Below are 16,989 nucleotides of genomic sequence, written 5' to 3' on the forward strand. Positions count from 1 at the left end.
AAGAACCCAAAATTTGCTAACTTCAATTTTCCAAAAACAGATGTCTTGTAGAAAAAATGAAAAGCACAAAACACTGGAACTGCTAACTGTAGTTTAAATGGCAAGAATACAACAATATTTGATTGTGTACAAAATCTTGGATTGTCTACAAAAGAAAACCTTTTAGCACACAAACCATTTTTAATAATCTCGTGAAGTGCCATGTTAGAATTTAAGTCTCTTAAATATCTCAAGTCACAATCTCACTTTGGGCGTCATTTCCTTGGTCAGGTTCAGCTGATCTAGCGGTCGAGCCCCGCTCGCGCCCCCCCCCCCCAGTTCTGCCATCCCTTTGCGGAGGGAAAAGACAAGGTGGCAGCGCCCAGCGTTTGGCCCAGGGCAGCGGGCCGAGCCTCTTCTGCTCGGGGGAAGCCTGGCGGGCTTCGCGGGGCCTCAGGCTTCCGAGCCGGGGGCGGGGAGGCGGGCGCGAGCCCGGAGGCTTACGAGGCCTGCGACCAACCACCGCAGCCAAGGAGCGTCCCTCAGCCTCCCAGCGAAGCTGCGCGCCTGCCGCGCTCCTTGGCGGCCTTCGGGTGCGCGCTGCCGGCTTCCGTTTTCGCGGCGCCTGTCGTTTGAAGAGGCGGAGACGCGCGAGCCGTGGCGCGGCGATTGGGCCGGAGAGGCGCTTCGGCGCGGGGGTGTCGTCTCCGGGCGGGCGCAGGGTGAGAGCGGGGCTCCCGGCGGGAGGGGCAGCGCTGCCCCCGGGCCCCCCCTTCCCCCCCCCCATGGCAGCGCGGCTGCTCTCCGGCTGCACCGCGCCAGCGGCGGCGGCCTTCCTGCTGCGCAGAGCGGTTTCCAGAGCGGGGCCCGAGGCTCGTCCGTCGGCTGGTGCGCCGCCGCCGCCGCGGTCTCCCCGCGCCTAGATCTCGACATGCATGTGTGTGGCTCTGTGTCTTTCTGTCTTTCCTGGCAGGTTTGCTGGCTGCCGCCATGGCCCAGAGGGCCTTCCCGAATCCTTTCGCAGACTATGACAAATCCTTGGCCACGGGATACTTCGACTCTGCGGGGAGGGTGAGTTTTGGGGGTGCTTTAAAGCTTCGCTTCTTACAGTAATCTGTGGCGGGGAAACAAGGTGGAAGAAGCGGTTTGTGCGATGCTTGAGAGGGTCACAGAATTGTCAAGCTGGAAGGGGCCCCCAGGGTCTTCTAGTCCAGCCCCCTTGCCGTGCAGGAGGATCTTGCCCAACGCTGTGCCCACTGAGCTATGCGCAACACTTCGATTCGGGATTAGCAATAACCGACCTGATCTAATCCTGAAGCCTCTTTTGTTGTCTTATTTTGAATACTGCCCCCTCAGGTAGTAATTTCTAACCACCTCACTTTTTGTTTCATCAATAGAGTCACAAGGTGCTTGGTTTCTAACTAGAAATGGAAACCTGTTATTTTACCTTCCAGAACCATCTGCCCTGTCCTCAGGGCCGACCCACGCCTGAAGCAAGGTGAGGTGACTGCCTCGGGCGGCAGGACCCACAAGGGCAGCAGATCCAGCCTCCCGGGAATGGCTGCTGGTGCCTTGGAGGCTGGCTCTCCTGCCCCCTGAGCATCCGCCATGCTGGCCTCCTGGCAAATAGGAGGAGCTGCTTGTCTCCCCCCACCCTCGTTCCCAGGGTAGATTTTCACTCCCCTCTTCTTGTTGTTGGGAAGGGGTGCCATTCTCTGGTTTTCCTCAGGTGCCTGCCTGTCCACCACCACCATTCGGTTCCTCTCTCAAAAGTACCGGTGCTGATCACTCCATTACGGATCCACTAGTGAGGGGGAAATGTGTGTCCCTTAGGGACTGGCAGGCAAGAGTTTTCAAGCTGCTAGGAGGTTTTGCACGTCAAGAAGAAAGGCTCTGTCAGATGCATGAGTTAAGCTCAAAAGACCTCTTTGGCTAATGAAGCCTTGGCTCCTGGATCAGAGAAATGGTGTGCTTTAATAGTTCTAAAGGGGTGAAATTAATAAAGACGCAAAGGCATCAGGGAAAAAGAAACTAGGTTACCTGCTGAGTCTCAACATTGAGGATTGGAGCCACTGACTTGATTGCTCTTTAAAGACTAGGAGTGGTGGGTTTGAACTATTCCTCCTGCCCCGTAAGTATGTTGACATGTGCCAACCTGTATGTGTGCACGTGTTTGCTTACAACGGAAAGGAGGAGTCAAAGGGAAAGTTCTGGTTTCCCAGTGAAGTGCTCAAAGCCCCTTTATCTAAGCCAGGCTTCCTCAACCACCAAATGTTTTTGGCCTACAACTCCCATGACCCCTAGCTAGCAGCACCAGTGGTCAGGGATGCTGGGAACTGTAGTCTCAAAACATCTGGCCGAGGTTGAGGAAGCCTGATCTAAGCCAAGCCGGTTTTATTCTCGTTTTAGAACAAGCCACCATACAATTTCAGTGGAAAGGTCATCTAATCATTTAGCTTCACACTAAGCATTAATCTTGAGAATGAAGAAGCCTGCCTACATATATTACTTATTCCTTAATGAATTTGAGATTAGGAACATGGTTTCCATTTTACTACAACTGCTGAAAAGCTAAGATGAAAAGAATGAATTACCTTCAGAGAAAGGTGTGGCATGAGAACTTGTCCAATAAGCTAGAAATTGTAATTGTTCCGTCACTGCCCCTGGGCATGACACTCTGCATCACCGCTTCAAATTTCCCATAGAGGGGGAAAAATTGCTATAGGATTTTTGGCCAGGGTAGTGAATGTTTATAACAACACTTGGGGAAAAATGTGCTGCGCTGAGTGCCTGTGATACTCATGAATCCGAACATAAAGAGAATAATATATTTGTTTTTACAGCATTGCTCTGCTGTTCAGAATGGCACTTCTTCCTTTTTAATATCCTATCTCTCAAAATAATAACTTTTAGGACATTCTGTTGTCACAACAGTGAGGTAGTCTATATTATGATATTATCAGGATTATTGCAAACAAATGCAATGTAATGCAAGCATTTATTTTTAGGCCTTTTGTGCATGGACCAGCCATTAATTTGAAATCCATACTAGCTGAATTTGAGGCTCCTTACAGGTTGCCTGCATATGATTCCTAATAAAAGTCCTGTTCAAACACGCACACACAAACATAGTGCATACTTTCTCCTGTGTCAGTAACGCCTTCCAACTGATGGCATTATGCAGGACTTGCTGAGACTGCTCAGTGGTTGCATCATAAGTTTAGTGCTTGGGGCGGGGGGGCGGGGGGGACTGTTAAACTGAATGGACTCGCCAAAGATTTTTGGAACTGTTAGCTTGGGTCTCTAGCAGGCAGGAGCTACAGCAGTGACCCATCCAATCTTCAAATTTCTCATCAGTATTATTTAATTGACACCACTTCACTTTTGACTTTTGCAACAGATACATAGATGCTTCAGTGGGGAAGGGCTGAGAGGATCACTCCATTGGGACAGATTGTTCTTAAGGAGTTCTGAAGGAGTTTTACCAAGTTTTACCAAGTCATTCTGCAAAATTCTGCAAAGTCAGAATTTATTTATATTTTGTTAAAGCGAAAAGGAATAAACAAAATGTTATAGTTCGAGTAGTAAACTTCTGCAGCTCGACAAACTACAGCAAAATAATAATAATAATATTTTGATTAATGCTTGCCTTATTCAAAAGTGAAATCATTACTTAGCACATTTTCAGAAAGTATGATTAAAAGCAGAATAACTGAGTACAGATGTTCAAAAAAATTGTGATATGAATGTGATGGGTCGGCTGTGTTTCACCACATATCTGCTCTTATAAAACAGGGGAATTTTTGTCTCAAAAACTACATGTGGGTGAGTGGAGATGAATTCTCCCCAACTGCCTCCTCCAACTCCCATCACTTCAAGCACTCCCCGCCCCCCCCCCTGCCTCCAGTGCCAGAACTGAACCAAACTGGGAGCCATGTGGGAGAAAGATCAGCCATCCTCTTCCACAAGTATAAAGTAGAGCCCTCCCACTCCCAGCTTTAGCTGTGGAAAAAGAAAAAGGAACAAACTGCCCCATCATATCTAGTTTGGCCGTAGCGACTAATCTTTCAGGAGTTCCTTTCTGTGTTAAGTTCAGTAGTGTGGAAACTCCATCATTGCTCTTTCCTGGAAGTTGGAGGTTCCAGTGTTCCTAAGCAGTGAAAGAAGGAGCCACAGAACCTTGGCCATTGCTTACTTGGCATGTAAACGCCACCATACATGCGGTTCTCGTCTTTCAAAGTTTTGCAGTGTAGCAATCTCTTTCCAGGACCCTGAGTATCAGAACCATTAGACACAGCAGCACAGATATGTCATTTTTTGCTACAGTGAACATTTAAAGTGTGCAGGGGAGGCACATTTCCTGATACAGTTAGGAAATGCAGTGGACTTGGCATAGGGCTTGGCTGACGCCCCCTGGCACCCTTGACTATGCTTATGACAGCAAACACTGGTGTATCCCACAATGTCCCGCGCAGCAACTTAACTTGCAGTAGATATGTGGCGAGTCAGCGCAGACCGTCACACAGCATTGTAATGTACTATTCCCATACTTTTTTGTCAAACTGCAGTCAACTAGCAGAATCTACTGTTTTGAATCTGAGTAGGCTAGAGGGTCCCCTGAGGGTAAAACACAGCAGTGCTGTAGCCTAAAGGTAATAAATGCATGGATAACCAGGTTACCATTGGGGGAGAGAATATGGCTTTCAATATTTATGTCTGGGTTCTTAATCATAGTTATTTGGACAAAAGCTTCATTGAAATCAGTGGGGCTTTACTCCCAAGTGAATGAGTTTAGGTATGGAGTGATCGTGAGTAGGGCTTTTCTCGGTCTCTCTCTAATTATTGCTGCCTGAGTAATAAGCTCTTTATTTTCTCGAGGTTGCTGAAAGAGATCCAGCTTTTTTAAAAAAGTGCTGAGCGTTTTAAAGCACTTATCCTGCTATGCTGTTTTGCTGCAACTTGATAAGCCGCAGTGTGTCTGCTGAGGCATAACAACAGTATTTCTCTTAACACTCACAGCTGACTCCTGAGTTCACTCAGCACCTGAACAATAAGATCAGGGAGCTTCTGCAGCAGATGGAAAGGGGCCTGAAGTCTGCGGACCCCAGGGACTGCACTGGCTACACCGGCTGGGCAGGTAGGATGGTGGCACCTGGAAACGTGTGAATGAAATACATTTGCCACTCAGAGAAAAACGTGATATTAGGCCAAAGAGCAGCTGAGGGACACATCCTGCAGGGTAAGAAACTCAGATTTATAAGGTAATTGCCAAATGGCACTATAAAACTATGTTACGGTCGCCAGCAGAATGTCTAGGTGCCATCTCCCCCCCCCCCAGATTGCCTACTTCTGTGTGCAGAGTGGCTTTCTTACCCTCAGGAAACTGTGCCTAGGATTGCAGCTCAAGCATGCACCTTTTGTTGCGAAGGTTTTTAAGCCAATAACTGTTAGGAAACAAATCACATTTAATCTGCAGGGCAGGGTTCACACACACCAACAGCCCATGGCTTAATAAAGCACAACTTTATAAAACCTGGCTTAGCGTTGTGTGAATCAGGTGTGACAAAAAGTCCCAGGTTGGCATTCATATCAAGGTGCTAATAAAGCCTAGGAATTGGAGCTATTGCTCAGTTAAAGATAAATCAGTACATGCAAATTTATGCAGCTATAATTGGTTAATTGACTATGTATTTGGGAAGAGTTGTTTGTTCACCGAGCATTTGGACATCTCTTATGATATCATGACCACATTTTGCCTAGATGGGTCTCGAGATTCATGAGCCTTTTTTTGCCTATGAATACAGTTGGATGACATTTTGAATCAAGATGGTGGACTGAACCTTTTCAAACTGCCCTGATTTTACTCACTGGTTTCAAAACTATATAGTTTTTTGGGGGTGGGGGATGTGTCTTAGGATTCCTGAGCAATGCTGACTACAAGGCTGCTAGTTATAAATAAAACCGTAGTTGGGGAGATTTGTAAATATATGTACTATATTTTTTCTTTTAAAACATTCATCTGCCAGGCATTTTAAAAAATCTGGTTGTTGTTTTTTAATCAATTAAACTGATCAGTAGACAAAAATGTGCAGCCTTCTGGTTTATTGTGGTTTAGTGTGAATCTGGTCTAGTGTTGGGACATGGTGCCCGATCACTCCGACTTTGCTCCTCCTCCTGTGAGCAGTTGAGTTTGGCTACCTGTGATGTATGAATTCAGGATTGTGATTTGTTGATAGCTAATAAAGCCAAGGTCCAAAAGTCAACGGCAAACCTTGGTTTAGGGCTGGGTAGGAACCTTGACTTGGCAGAAACAAACCACGATCCTGCCTTGACGTCTTTTGAAACTGAGCTTAATTGCAGCTTCCTGAATTATTATTCCATGTCTTATCATGAGAAGCAAATGTGCGATTGGGGAGGCATTTATTTACTGCAGGCATCAATTGTAGTGGGAGAAGTGGCTTTGCCACCAGAGAGGCAGAATTGAACTTGAATGGGGCAGAGAAGTGCCTCAACGCTGCTGCTGCTGCTTGATTCTCTGCTTGTGAATTCTAAACTCACAGGTTTGCCTAACATGTTTGGAATTGAGAGTGAGTCTCTGAAGGATTTCCTCTGGGTCACAGCCAGGGAACTGGAATGTGTTGCTGTTCCAGGGCTTGCCTGCTCTCCACACAGCCCACCCAATCCTGTTTTTGTTAATTTATTCAGTGTGGTTTCAGGTTATAAGAAATTAATCGGGCCAAGGCAACAGCATTCCATCTTAATTGCTTCTGTGGGAAAGGCTTGTTGAGCATCTCCTCATGTAGATAATCTCCTGGCAATCCGAAATCAATTGGCGCTTGTGTGGCAGCTAATAAGAGAAGTTGGGAAGGAATGGTCATGGCTCTTTTCCTCACAATTCCTCCTCTGTAAAAGGGAACTGGCTGAGACATGGTGGCAGTGATTTGGCATATGCTGGCGCTGGGCATGTTTTCCTCTGATTGAGTCTTGTCATTAGGCTGCTACCCGGTGCCACCAGGCATCTATTTCCCCCTTTCCTTCACAGATACGGTTTCTGTTACCATCCTTTCAGTGGATGGATGTTCCTTAGCCTCTTCTGGGATCCTATCCCACAGTGGCATGGCGTGAATTTTTTGTAGGGAACAGTTAGGAACCAGAGGCACCGGCATGTGAGGGCGATGTGTTGCACATGTGAGCATCACGCCTCCTTCCCTAAGCTGGGCAGAAGCTTCCTGGGCTTTGGGAAGGAGGCACCAGGCTTTTAATACTCTAATTTACCAGGAACATTTAGGAGACTAGCCAAGTCACCCTAGTCCACTGTTCACACGCTACTGCTCTCCCATCCTCTGATGGATGGTAGAGGCACCGATCAAGTATTCCTCCCTGCTCCCAAGTCCCAGCATGCACTGCATGTGTTGGAAAAGAGCAATTGACAGACCAAAGGTGGATGGGAGCAACTTGCACCACCTGGTCTGTGCTGAGGGCCTTGGCTTTCTGCCTTCAGTCCCTTAACTGGCACAGCAGAAGGTGGTGCTGTTATAGAGTGTTGTGGGAATGGTTTTCACCTGTTAAAGCGCCTGGCTTGCACACTATATTTGCCACACGAAAGTAGGCCCATCTTGCCACATGAGATGCTGCTTGTTTAGAATATTGGTTAGAAAGCTTCCTCCCCAACAGGTAGGGAAAGCTGGACCAGTGAATTCATTTACTGTTTTGTGCCTTTGTCCTTTGATGCTAATTTTCCATGCTCTTCCCCTCCATCTCATATCTTGCCTTGATACAGATGCTTGAAATACCTGAAATTTAAAAGCATGTTGACTATGGTACAAAATTGTTGTTTTACAAAGGATTGTGTCTGATCCTTGCATTTCGTTGGCAGCAGCATACTTTCTGTGAAGATCAGGAATTAGTTCTTGAATCCAATATTGGACTGGATCACTTTTTATCTGTAAAGCAACAAACTGATCAGCTACTTAAAGCAATCTAAATATTTACATGCCAAGTTGTTTCTTATGCAGTGTCTGCTGCCAAAATAAGATTGCAGGTGGCAAATCCTATTTGCATCTTAAATGAAAATCTGTTTGGTGTCTTATTTAAGTGGATATCTTTATCCGCAGCACAACTTCTTTTGGCATAATATTAAATTATGGTTGTATTGTTTTGGTATTGAGTTATTTTGTACATTCCTTTTGTATTTGTTATGTTTTGGTTTAAAAGCTTTTTATTAAAACAACTATACACAAAAAAAGGATGTCACAGTTGGGCAAATCCTTTTGTGAAGCTCTTACTGTGTGGAAACATCTAGTGGAGTTCCTTCTGCATGTTATGTTCCATGCCAGTGTTTTGACAGGGAGTCTGGCCTGTTTAAATACAAGAGAGGGGCACGTTCAGAGGAAGTGTAACCCCATCAAGAGCAGGCGAACTCCCATCCATCTGGTCTAGGGAACCGCCCACTAACAGTGCCTCAGTCTTATCTGGACTGAGCTTCAGTTTGTTGGCTCTCATTCAGTCCATTACCAAGGCAAGACAAAGGTCCACCACATCCACTGCCTCACCTGCCTATGAGACAGAGAGCTGTGTGTTATCAGCATATTACTGGCACCGTACTCCAAAACTCCAGATGACCCCACTCAGCAGTTTCATGTAGGTGTTAAACAGCACAGGGGATAAAATTGAACCCTGAGAAACCCACCTTGCAGGTTCCTTGGGGCCGAAGAGCACTCCCCAAGCATCACCCTCTGGGAACGCCCACACAAGTAGGACTGGAACCACCACAGAGCAGAGCCATCCACCTCCCACTTGGACAGCTGCTCCAGAAGGATACCATGGTTGAAGGTATCGAAAGCAGCTGAGAGGCCATGGAGAATTACAGGGACACATTTCCCCTGTCTCTCTCCTGATAGAGGTCATTATGCAGGGCAACCAAAGCAGTTTCTATGCTAAAACTGGTCCTAAGCCCCAATTGAAATGGATCTTGAAAATCAGTTTCCTCCAAGGGTACTTGGATCTGGTCCATAACCACCTGCTCAAGAAGCTTGCCCAAGAAGGGAAGACTAGCAACTGGCTGGTAGTTACTTGGATTTTTTGAATCCAGGGAGGATTTCTTGAGGAGTTGTTTTATCACTGCCTCCTTCAAGCAGCCAGAGACCATCCCCTCTCATAGACAGGCATTAATTGCCTCCCTGGCTCAGCCAGCTGTTCCCTCCCTGTTAGCTTTTGTCAGCCGAGAAGAGCAAGCATCCAAAACACAAGTGGTTGACCTGACTGATCCAAGCACCTTGTTCACTTCCTCAAGCCTCACTAACTGATATAAAGATCAGCAGAGCATTAATAGCAAAGAAAATTTTTAAGAGTCCAGATGGGCAGCTCCAGCGCTTCTAGGGAAGGCAGTTCAGAGTTATTGTCGCCAGTTCACCCAGTCTTTAAAAGATGAGCAATTGCAATGACATTATCGCCAGGTCTTCCTTTAGGCGCAAGAAAAAAGTACTGACTGTTGAGATACTTTCCTCAGTGGCAATTTTGTGCTGCCAGGGCTAGCATCTACTCAGCTGCCGGTGGACCTTCGGTCTGTCAAGGACTCAGTGCTGCAGTGTTTTGCTGTACCAAACTCTAGAAAGGTGGCTGGCTGCCTGCCAGCATAAGGTTTTCCCTTCTTAAAAACAGCTTCAGGTGCACACCTTTGCAGACATGACTGATAGTAGCATACATCTGAGCTGCCCTCATTGGAAATACTAACACTGAAACTGTCTACAGAGCGGACAAGGTTATTAACTTTAGCAAGAAATGGAAATTTGCCCTTAATATACATGCTGAATTGAATTGTCTGTGGTGTGAAGCTTTGGAGATTACCCATGCAAAATGAGAAAATGATCTAAATTTAAAACGATCCCCTGTATATTGAAAGGTAATTTTGAAGGCTGTTCTTCTTTTTCCTTTTTCTTTTCTGCACTGAAATCTGAAGACATTGGCTCTATTAATTTAGGCTTAAATACAGAGACCTGTGTCATCTTAAAAATGGTTAATGAGATGGAAAGCACGCTGCTAGGGATAAAATGAGAATTCTGGGGTTGATGCAAGCCGCTGGCTCTCACTGGATTCACTGAGGGGGGTTCACTGTATGTTCAGCTCATGATTAAACTGGTCCAAGCACTGCTTGAATTTGTTTTTAGATTTCTACATTACTATTTAAATAACTAAAGGAGCTTAGCTTATTTGGGGCCTTAGCAGCTCCTCCTTCTCCAGTATGGCTGCTGTCAAAAGAGGATTGTTGCCTGGACACCCTCAGAAATACTGCCTTGTTAACTATTTCCATTTATAATGTATATAGCACTTTCATAATTGCTTTGTGCCTAATAGGAAAACTAAGTGCTTATGAAGCATTCTAAAGGTATTCAAAGGCCTTCCAGTATGTTAATCTTACTGTAATCCTTACAACAGTCCTGTACATTGGATGTGTTCATGTGTGATGCCGACATCGTTAAAAGAAGCGCAGTTTAGTAAGCCAACAACAAACCTCAGCTTCAGATCGAGATTTGCTTGCAATAGGCAAACCACAATTAAGCAACTAGGCAGAGTTCATACATAACGCTGAGCCATGGTATAATGAACTATAGTTTAGCATTATGTGTGAACCAGGCCATGGTGAGTTCCTGGAAGAAGTAATACTTGAACTGTAGGCTTCCTGATTCAGCTCAGTCTTTGTCCACTTTACCAAACCAGCTCTTTTTACAGTCCTGCGCCTCCTTATCCTTGCCACAGTCTTATGAGCTAGTCTTTTGATGGTGGTTTCTTGTCCTACAGTGCAGAGCTAGAGCTAGAAATGTGACTTGATGAAGCTGACGTTTGAAACTGATGGGAAGCTTCAAAAGTGTGTGTGGTGATGGTGCAGGAGACTGAGGTTCCAGTTCAAAATAGAAAAGTGTCTAAAGTAATGTTCTGAGAACCTCAGCAATTGTCAGTTTCCACAAAAACTACATGCACAAGGAATGTCAGAAATGACACAGCTGTAGGCATTACACCAGGGAATTACCACAAAATGCATATCTATTTCTCCATTTTTATTTTATTTTTTTGAAAGACACGACAGCAAATGTTTACAGTCTCACTGGACAATGCTCGCATTCACCTAAATGCATTTCTGTATTTCCAGACGCTCTCTGGATAAATCTGCAATTGTCAGCATGCCCACGTGGGTGTCAACAATTGCTGCATTTCTGATCTGCAGCAGCGCATAATTGCTGAAATAGATATTAAAATGTTACACAGCATCAGAGTTAACTTGGGTTAACTTCTTTAATCTCTTTGCAGGCATTGCTTTGCTATACTTACATCTGTATAATGTCTATGGAGACCCATCCTTCCTCCAGATGGCCCAGGAATATGTCAGGAAGAGCCTGAGCTGCCTGACAAAGCGATCCATCACCTTCTTGTGTGGGGATGCTGGACCTCTGGCAGTGGCTGCTGTGGTATTCCACAAGCTGCAGAACGACAAGCAAGCAGAAGATTGCATTGCCCGGTAATGCCTGAAGGGTATTTCAGCTGATATTCCTCACCACACTAGGATTTATCATCTCAGCCAGGGTAAACTGTAATATCTAGAAAGGAGAAGGCAGTCAAAGAGGTCACTCAAATACCGTTTCCATGAAAACACAATAACGTTTAGGGAGTTCTCCATTCAGTATGCAATACCCATTACTTCAGCCTCAATAAAAGCCAGTGTTTTCTGTTGCCACTGTAACTGATATTGACGTAAATTTGGAAAGGGCTGTTAATACATTGCAAAACATTTTGCATTATTTATTTTGACCAAATGGTTTGTCAGGGAAGTGTTGCAAAAGTCACAAATCATATCCATGTCTAACTTTGCAGTTTACTGGGATTTTACTCCCAAGTAAGTGCATAGTATTGCAGCCCAAAGCATCTCTGTCCTAGGTGTGTTCCATCAGGTATATTTTTATTTACTTGCCGTACTTGTATGCTGTGTTTCTGCTAATGCATTCAGCAAAGTGTACAGTTTTAAATAGTGGCATGCAATCTAACAGACACAACATGAGAAGAAAAAAGGCTGGAGAGACAATAAGCAAATTCACCCACTGGTTCTTAAATCATGTTACATAAATGTTTATGACTGGGTGGAATGAGCACTTAGAGACAGTTTAGTCAGCTGGTCTCAGATGGACGTTGCTGCCTCGTCTCTGCATCTTAGATAGATTATTACGTGTTTTACTGGTATAAATGTACGTATCACTTCAGGTGAACCAGGAGTATGAGAAGAAGAGCCTTGGCGTCGGCTACACATCTTGGCCACAGCCCACCTAATAGAGTTAGGGCACAACGCTCCGTCATACTATCAGGACTTGCATAAAAGCCATTGATATGAATAGAAAATACACCCTTGCTATTCTTCATCAGTTATGCTACTGACTTTGACCGGTATCATTATAGTTCATTTTGTAATTAAAGCTACTTTAAACTTTTTTCCATTTGGGCAACATATGATGTGCATTGCATGTCATCTTTATATATTCCCCATGTTTGTATTTCCTGTTTTATTCTTATCCACATGGATTTCAATATTCCCTGCTGCTTCCCATTTGTCATGTTGTGATTCTGCACATTTCATGTTGTTTTCCTGATGTGGCTCTGGCGTTTACAAAAGGCATGGGCCTGTTATCACTAGAGATAGAAACACATTCTTCATAATAAGAATATTCACTCCAACGCAATCCCACTCTTTGTTTCATTTTGGAAATTACCGGTACTCCTTTGTTCCTTCCACACTTAACCTCAGTTGTGCTACAGAGTGGGAATTTAGTATAATCCCACACTGCCATCTCATGGTATCGTGAGGGTAAGCAGCCATATATCATCATAGTGTTGGGAAGGGAGCATAAGAATCATAGAATCATAGAGTTGGAAGAGACCACAAGGGCCATCGAGTCCAACCCCCTGCCAAGCAGGAAACACCATCAGAGCACCCCTGACATATGGTTGTCAAGCCACTGATTGAAGACCTCCAAAGCAGGAGACTCCACCACACTCCTTGGCAGCAAATTCCACTGTCAAACAGCTCTTACTGTCAGGAAGTTCTTCCTAATGTTTAGGTGGAATCTTCTTTCTTGTAGTTTGGATCCATTGCTCCGTGTCCGCTTCTCTGGAGCAGCAGAAAACAACCTTTCTCCCTCCTCTATGTGACATCCTTTTATATATTTGAACATGGCTATCATATCACCCCTTAACCTCCTCTTCTCCAGGCTAAACATGCCCAGCTCCCTTAGCCGTTCCTCATAAGGCATTGTTTCCAGGCCTTTGACCATTTTGGTTGCCCTCCTCTGGACACGTTCCAGTTTGTCAGTGTCCTTCTTGAACTGTGGTGCCCAGAACTGGACACAGTACTCCAGGTGAGGTCTGACCAGAGCAGAATACAGTGGCACTATTACTTCCCTTGATCTAGATGCTATACTCCTATTGATGCAGCCCAGAATTGCATTGGCTTTTTTAGCTGCCGCGTCACACTGTTGGCTCATGTCAAGTTTGTGGTCAACCAAGACTCCTAGATCCTTTTCACGTGTACTGCTCTCAAGCCAGGTGTCCCCCATCTTGTATTTGTGCCTCTCATTTTTTTTTTGCCCAAGTGCAATACTTTACATTTCTCCCTGTTAAAATTCATCTTGTTTGTTTTTCCCCAGTTCTCTAATCTGTCAAGGTCATTTTGAAGTGTCATCCTGTCCTCTGGGGTGTTAGCCACCCCTCCCAGTTTGGTGTCATCTGCAAATTTGATCAGGATGCCCTTGAGTCCATCATCCAAGTCGTTGATAAAGATGTTGAATAAGACCGGGCCCAAGACAGAACCTTGTGGCACTCCACTAGTCACTCTTCTCCAGGATGAAGAGGAACCATTGATGAGCACCCTTTGGGTTCGGTCAGTCAGCCAGTTACAAATCCACTGAGTGGTAGCACAGTCAAGACCGCATTTTACCAGCTTCTTTACAAGAATATCATGGGGCACCTTGTCAAATGCCTTGCTGAAATCAAGGTAGGCTACATCCACTGCGTTCCCTTCATCTACCAGGCTTGTAATTCTGTCAAAAAACGAGATCAGGTTAGTCTGACATGACTTATTTTTCAGAAATCCATGCTGACTATTGGTGATCACAGCATTCCTTTCTAGGTGCTCACAGACTGTTTGCTTAATGATCTGCTCCAGAATCTTCCCTGGTATTGATGTCAGACTGACTGGGCGGTAATTATTTGGGTCCTCTCTTTTCCCCTTTTTGAAAATAGGGACAACATTTGCCCTCCTCCAGTCTGCCGGGACTTCGCCTGTTCTCCAGGAATTCTCAAAGATGACTGCCAGTGGTTCTGAGATCACATCTGCCAGTTCTTTTAATACTCTTGGATGCAGTTCATCTGGCCCTGGAGACTTGAATACATCTAAACTAGCCAAGTATTCTTGTACTATCTCCTTAGTTATTCTGGGCTGTGTTTCCTTTGCTGAATCATTTGCTCCAAATTCTTCAGGTCGGGCATTGTTTTCTTTATCGGAGAAGACTGAGGCAAAGAAGGCATTGAGGAGTTCAGCCCTTTCTGTGTCCCCTGTTTGCATTTCACCATCTTCTCCTCTGAGTGACCCCACTGTTTCTTTGTTCTTCCTTTTGCTACGAACATACCCATAAAAGCCTTTTTTGTTGCTTTTAACCTCTCTAGCAAGCCTGAGTTCATTCTGTGCTTTAGCTTTTCTGACTTTGTGTCTACACGTGCTGGCTATTTGTTTGAATTCCTCTTTGGTGGTTCCCCCCTTTTCCATTTTTTGTACACATCCTTTTTAAATCTCAACTCAGTTAAGAAGATTCTGAAGATTAAACTTCAGAAGAGCATGATCACTCGCGCCTAATGATCCTTCCACTTCTACCCCACTAACCAGGTCATCAACATTGGTTAGGACCAGATCTAAAATGGCTGTTCCTCTTGTTGCTTCTCCCACTTTCTGGACAATGAAGTTGTCTGCAAGGCCAGTGAGGAATCTGTTTGACCTTATGCTCTTGGCTGAGTTTGACATCCAACAAATATCCGGGTAATTGAAGTCCCCCATTACTACTATCTCCCTTCCTTTTGCATGCTTGGCCATCTGTTCCAGGAAGGCATCATCTATGTCCTCCGTTTGGCTTGGGGATCTATAGTAAACTCCCACAATGAGGTCTCTGTTATTCTTCTCTCCCTTAATTTTGACCCAAATGCTCTCACTTTGGCTTTGAGGTTCTAAATCTTGGATCTCTTCACAGGTATACACATCCCTGACATATAACGCCACTCCTCCTCCTTTCTTGTCTGGTCTGTTTCTCTGAAATAGATTGTATCCCCCCATTTTTACATTCCAATCGTGGGACTTATCCCACCAGGTTTCAGTGATGCCTGAGTCCCTTTGGGGAAAGGATGTCTAAAGCATCCTGAACTGGCAGTTGTCAAATATGCATTCTCTTTATTTACTTTTAATGCTTTTATATAGCTTCTCTATAGCAGGAGATTAAAACCTCAAAGGAAGGAGCAACCACGGAACATCTTGATGTATCGTGCTTTGACATGCTTTCTTGCTTTCGATCCTAAGCATATTTATTCATCATGGAACTTTTTGCAGCTTGTCCTGTCTCCATCTTCTCCCAACCCTCTGGAGTTTTGCTCCTGTTAGTGGTTGTTCTATTATGTGTCAGAAAACTGCTCCCATGGCCCATTACAGTCCACTTTATGCCATCCTCGTACATGATTTTGACTCATTTCTTCTCTGAATCCTTACTGGTGTGGATGTGACCATAACATCTAGCATGTGCTTCATTTGAGCCACCAGCTAGTGCCAAATATATTGCTAGGAAATACTTCTTACACCTAGCACATAATTATTTTGTTAGATGTGCACATTTGCCTCTCTTAAAAATAGACGGTGGGATTTTTGTCTCTTCATTTTAAGGCCTAGTTTACATTAATCTTGCTGGAATTTCATTTTTTCCTGAAATGTATTGAGATGCTATAAAAGGAAGTATGTTGGAAACTATGATAAATTCATGCGCTCTCACTGGTGGTTTCTCTTGCCACTGGGCCATAGTGAGCAGTCAATGGGGAAGCCTGTCTTTTGGTCAAAAACAGTTCCGGAAGGTCTACCTGAAGGAGTCCCTTGTTTGTTTGTGTGCATTTGCCCTTTCCCCTTATATCTACACTAAAGGCCACTTCAGATTTGACTTTTAGTTAGTATAGCCATACATGTCAGAGTGATGTTTCGCACATAATTGGCATACAAGTAATGCACATTTACTTGGTCAAGATTAGCATGGTGATTAAGATTTAGGCCTTATGATCAAATACAACTGTTAACTTAGAAGACTTCTTTTCTCATTGCTTATTTTGTCAGTTGAAGAGTTCTGTTTATTTTTAAAAGCTCTCTCCGTGGGGAATCCCTTTTATCCTCCTGATAATTTCATGTATATTGCAGTTCTGTTTCCTTTTCAAGTTACTGGGACTAGCACTAACATTTACATCCGCCTTCCCCAACCAGGAATTTTCAGAGACACCGAGGAGCATTACATTCCCCTCCCTCCCCCCCCCCTTTGTACAAACTAGTCATAACACAGGCCTTGTTCTTACTGAGGTAGTAAATTTGTGTGCACACTGTACCACTTCAGGTTGCATCGGGGGGGGGGGTCACATGACTGAGTGCTCCTCTAGACAAAAATATCAGTGTGCATAGAAGACAACTGTGTCAGAAAAAGGGTGGTAAACTTTGTGGTGTGCCTTTTTTTTTTTTTAAGGAAGTCATTTAGTCTGAAGTGATACAGCCCAGACATGGGTATACTCGTCTTTGGCCAGAGAGCCCGTAATGGTTCTCATCCTTAACCTAAGCAGATTATCATCAGCATTTTCAGTTTTCAGTAGCCCTTGGCCCCAGCCAAGCTGGTGAAGGGATGCTTGTTCCCCCCCCACACACACACTCCTTCTGTTGCTACAACTACGCAGAATGCTCCTCTG

General features: G+C 44.7%; 1 protein-coding gene and 1 long non-coding RNA gene across 6 annotated transcripts in view; both read left to right on the forward strand.

Annotated features, from left to right (window-relative positions):
- Window positions 1-16,989, forward strand: part of LANCL1 (LanC like glutathione S-transferase 1) — a 29,438-nt gene that overhangs the window by 5,592 nt on the left and 6,857 nt on the right. For 3 of the 5 annotated variants that reach the window (XM_081190229.1, XM_081190227.1, XM_081190228.1), the window contains exons 2-4: window positions 953-1,050; window positions 4,999-5,116; window positions 11,284-11,491. In XM_081190229.1, coding sequence (XP_081046355.1) covers window positions 953-1,050; window positions 4,999-5,116; window positions 11,284-11,491 — 424 coding nt within the window. Of the gene's footprint in view, window positions 1-952; window positions 1,051-4,998; window positions 5,219-11,283; window positions 11,492-16,989 lie in introns of those variants that run through there. The other 2 variants (XM_081190231.1, XM_081190230.1) reach the window with 2 other exon arrangements.
- Window positions 12,760-16,759, forward strand: LOC308584965. Its single transcript, XR_014007056.1, has 2 exons — window positions 12,760-12,851; window positions 15,375-16,759. It is a non-coding gene; the product is annotated as an uncharacterized lncRNA (long non-coding RNA).

This window comes from Podarcis bocagei, assembly GCF_964188305.1.
Source record: "Podarcis bocagei genome assembly, chromosome: 1".
NCBI lineage: Eukaryota > Metazoa > Chordata > Lepidosauria > Squamata > Lacertidae > Podarcis > Podarcis bocagei.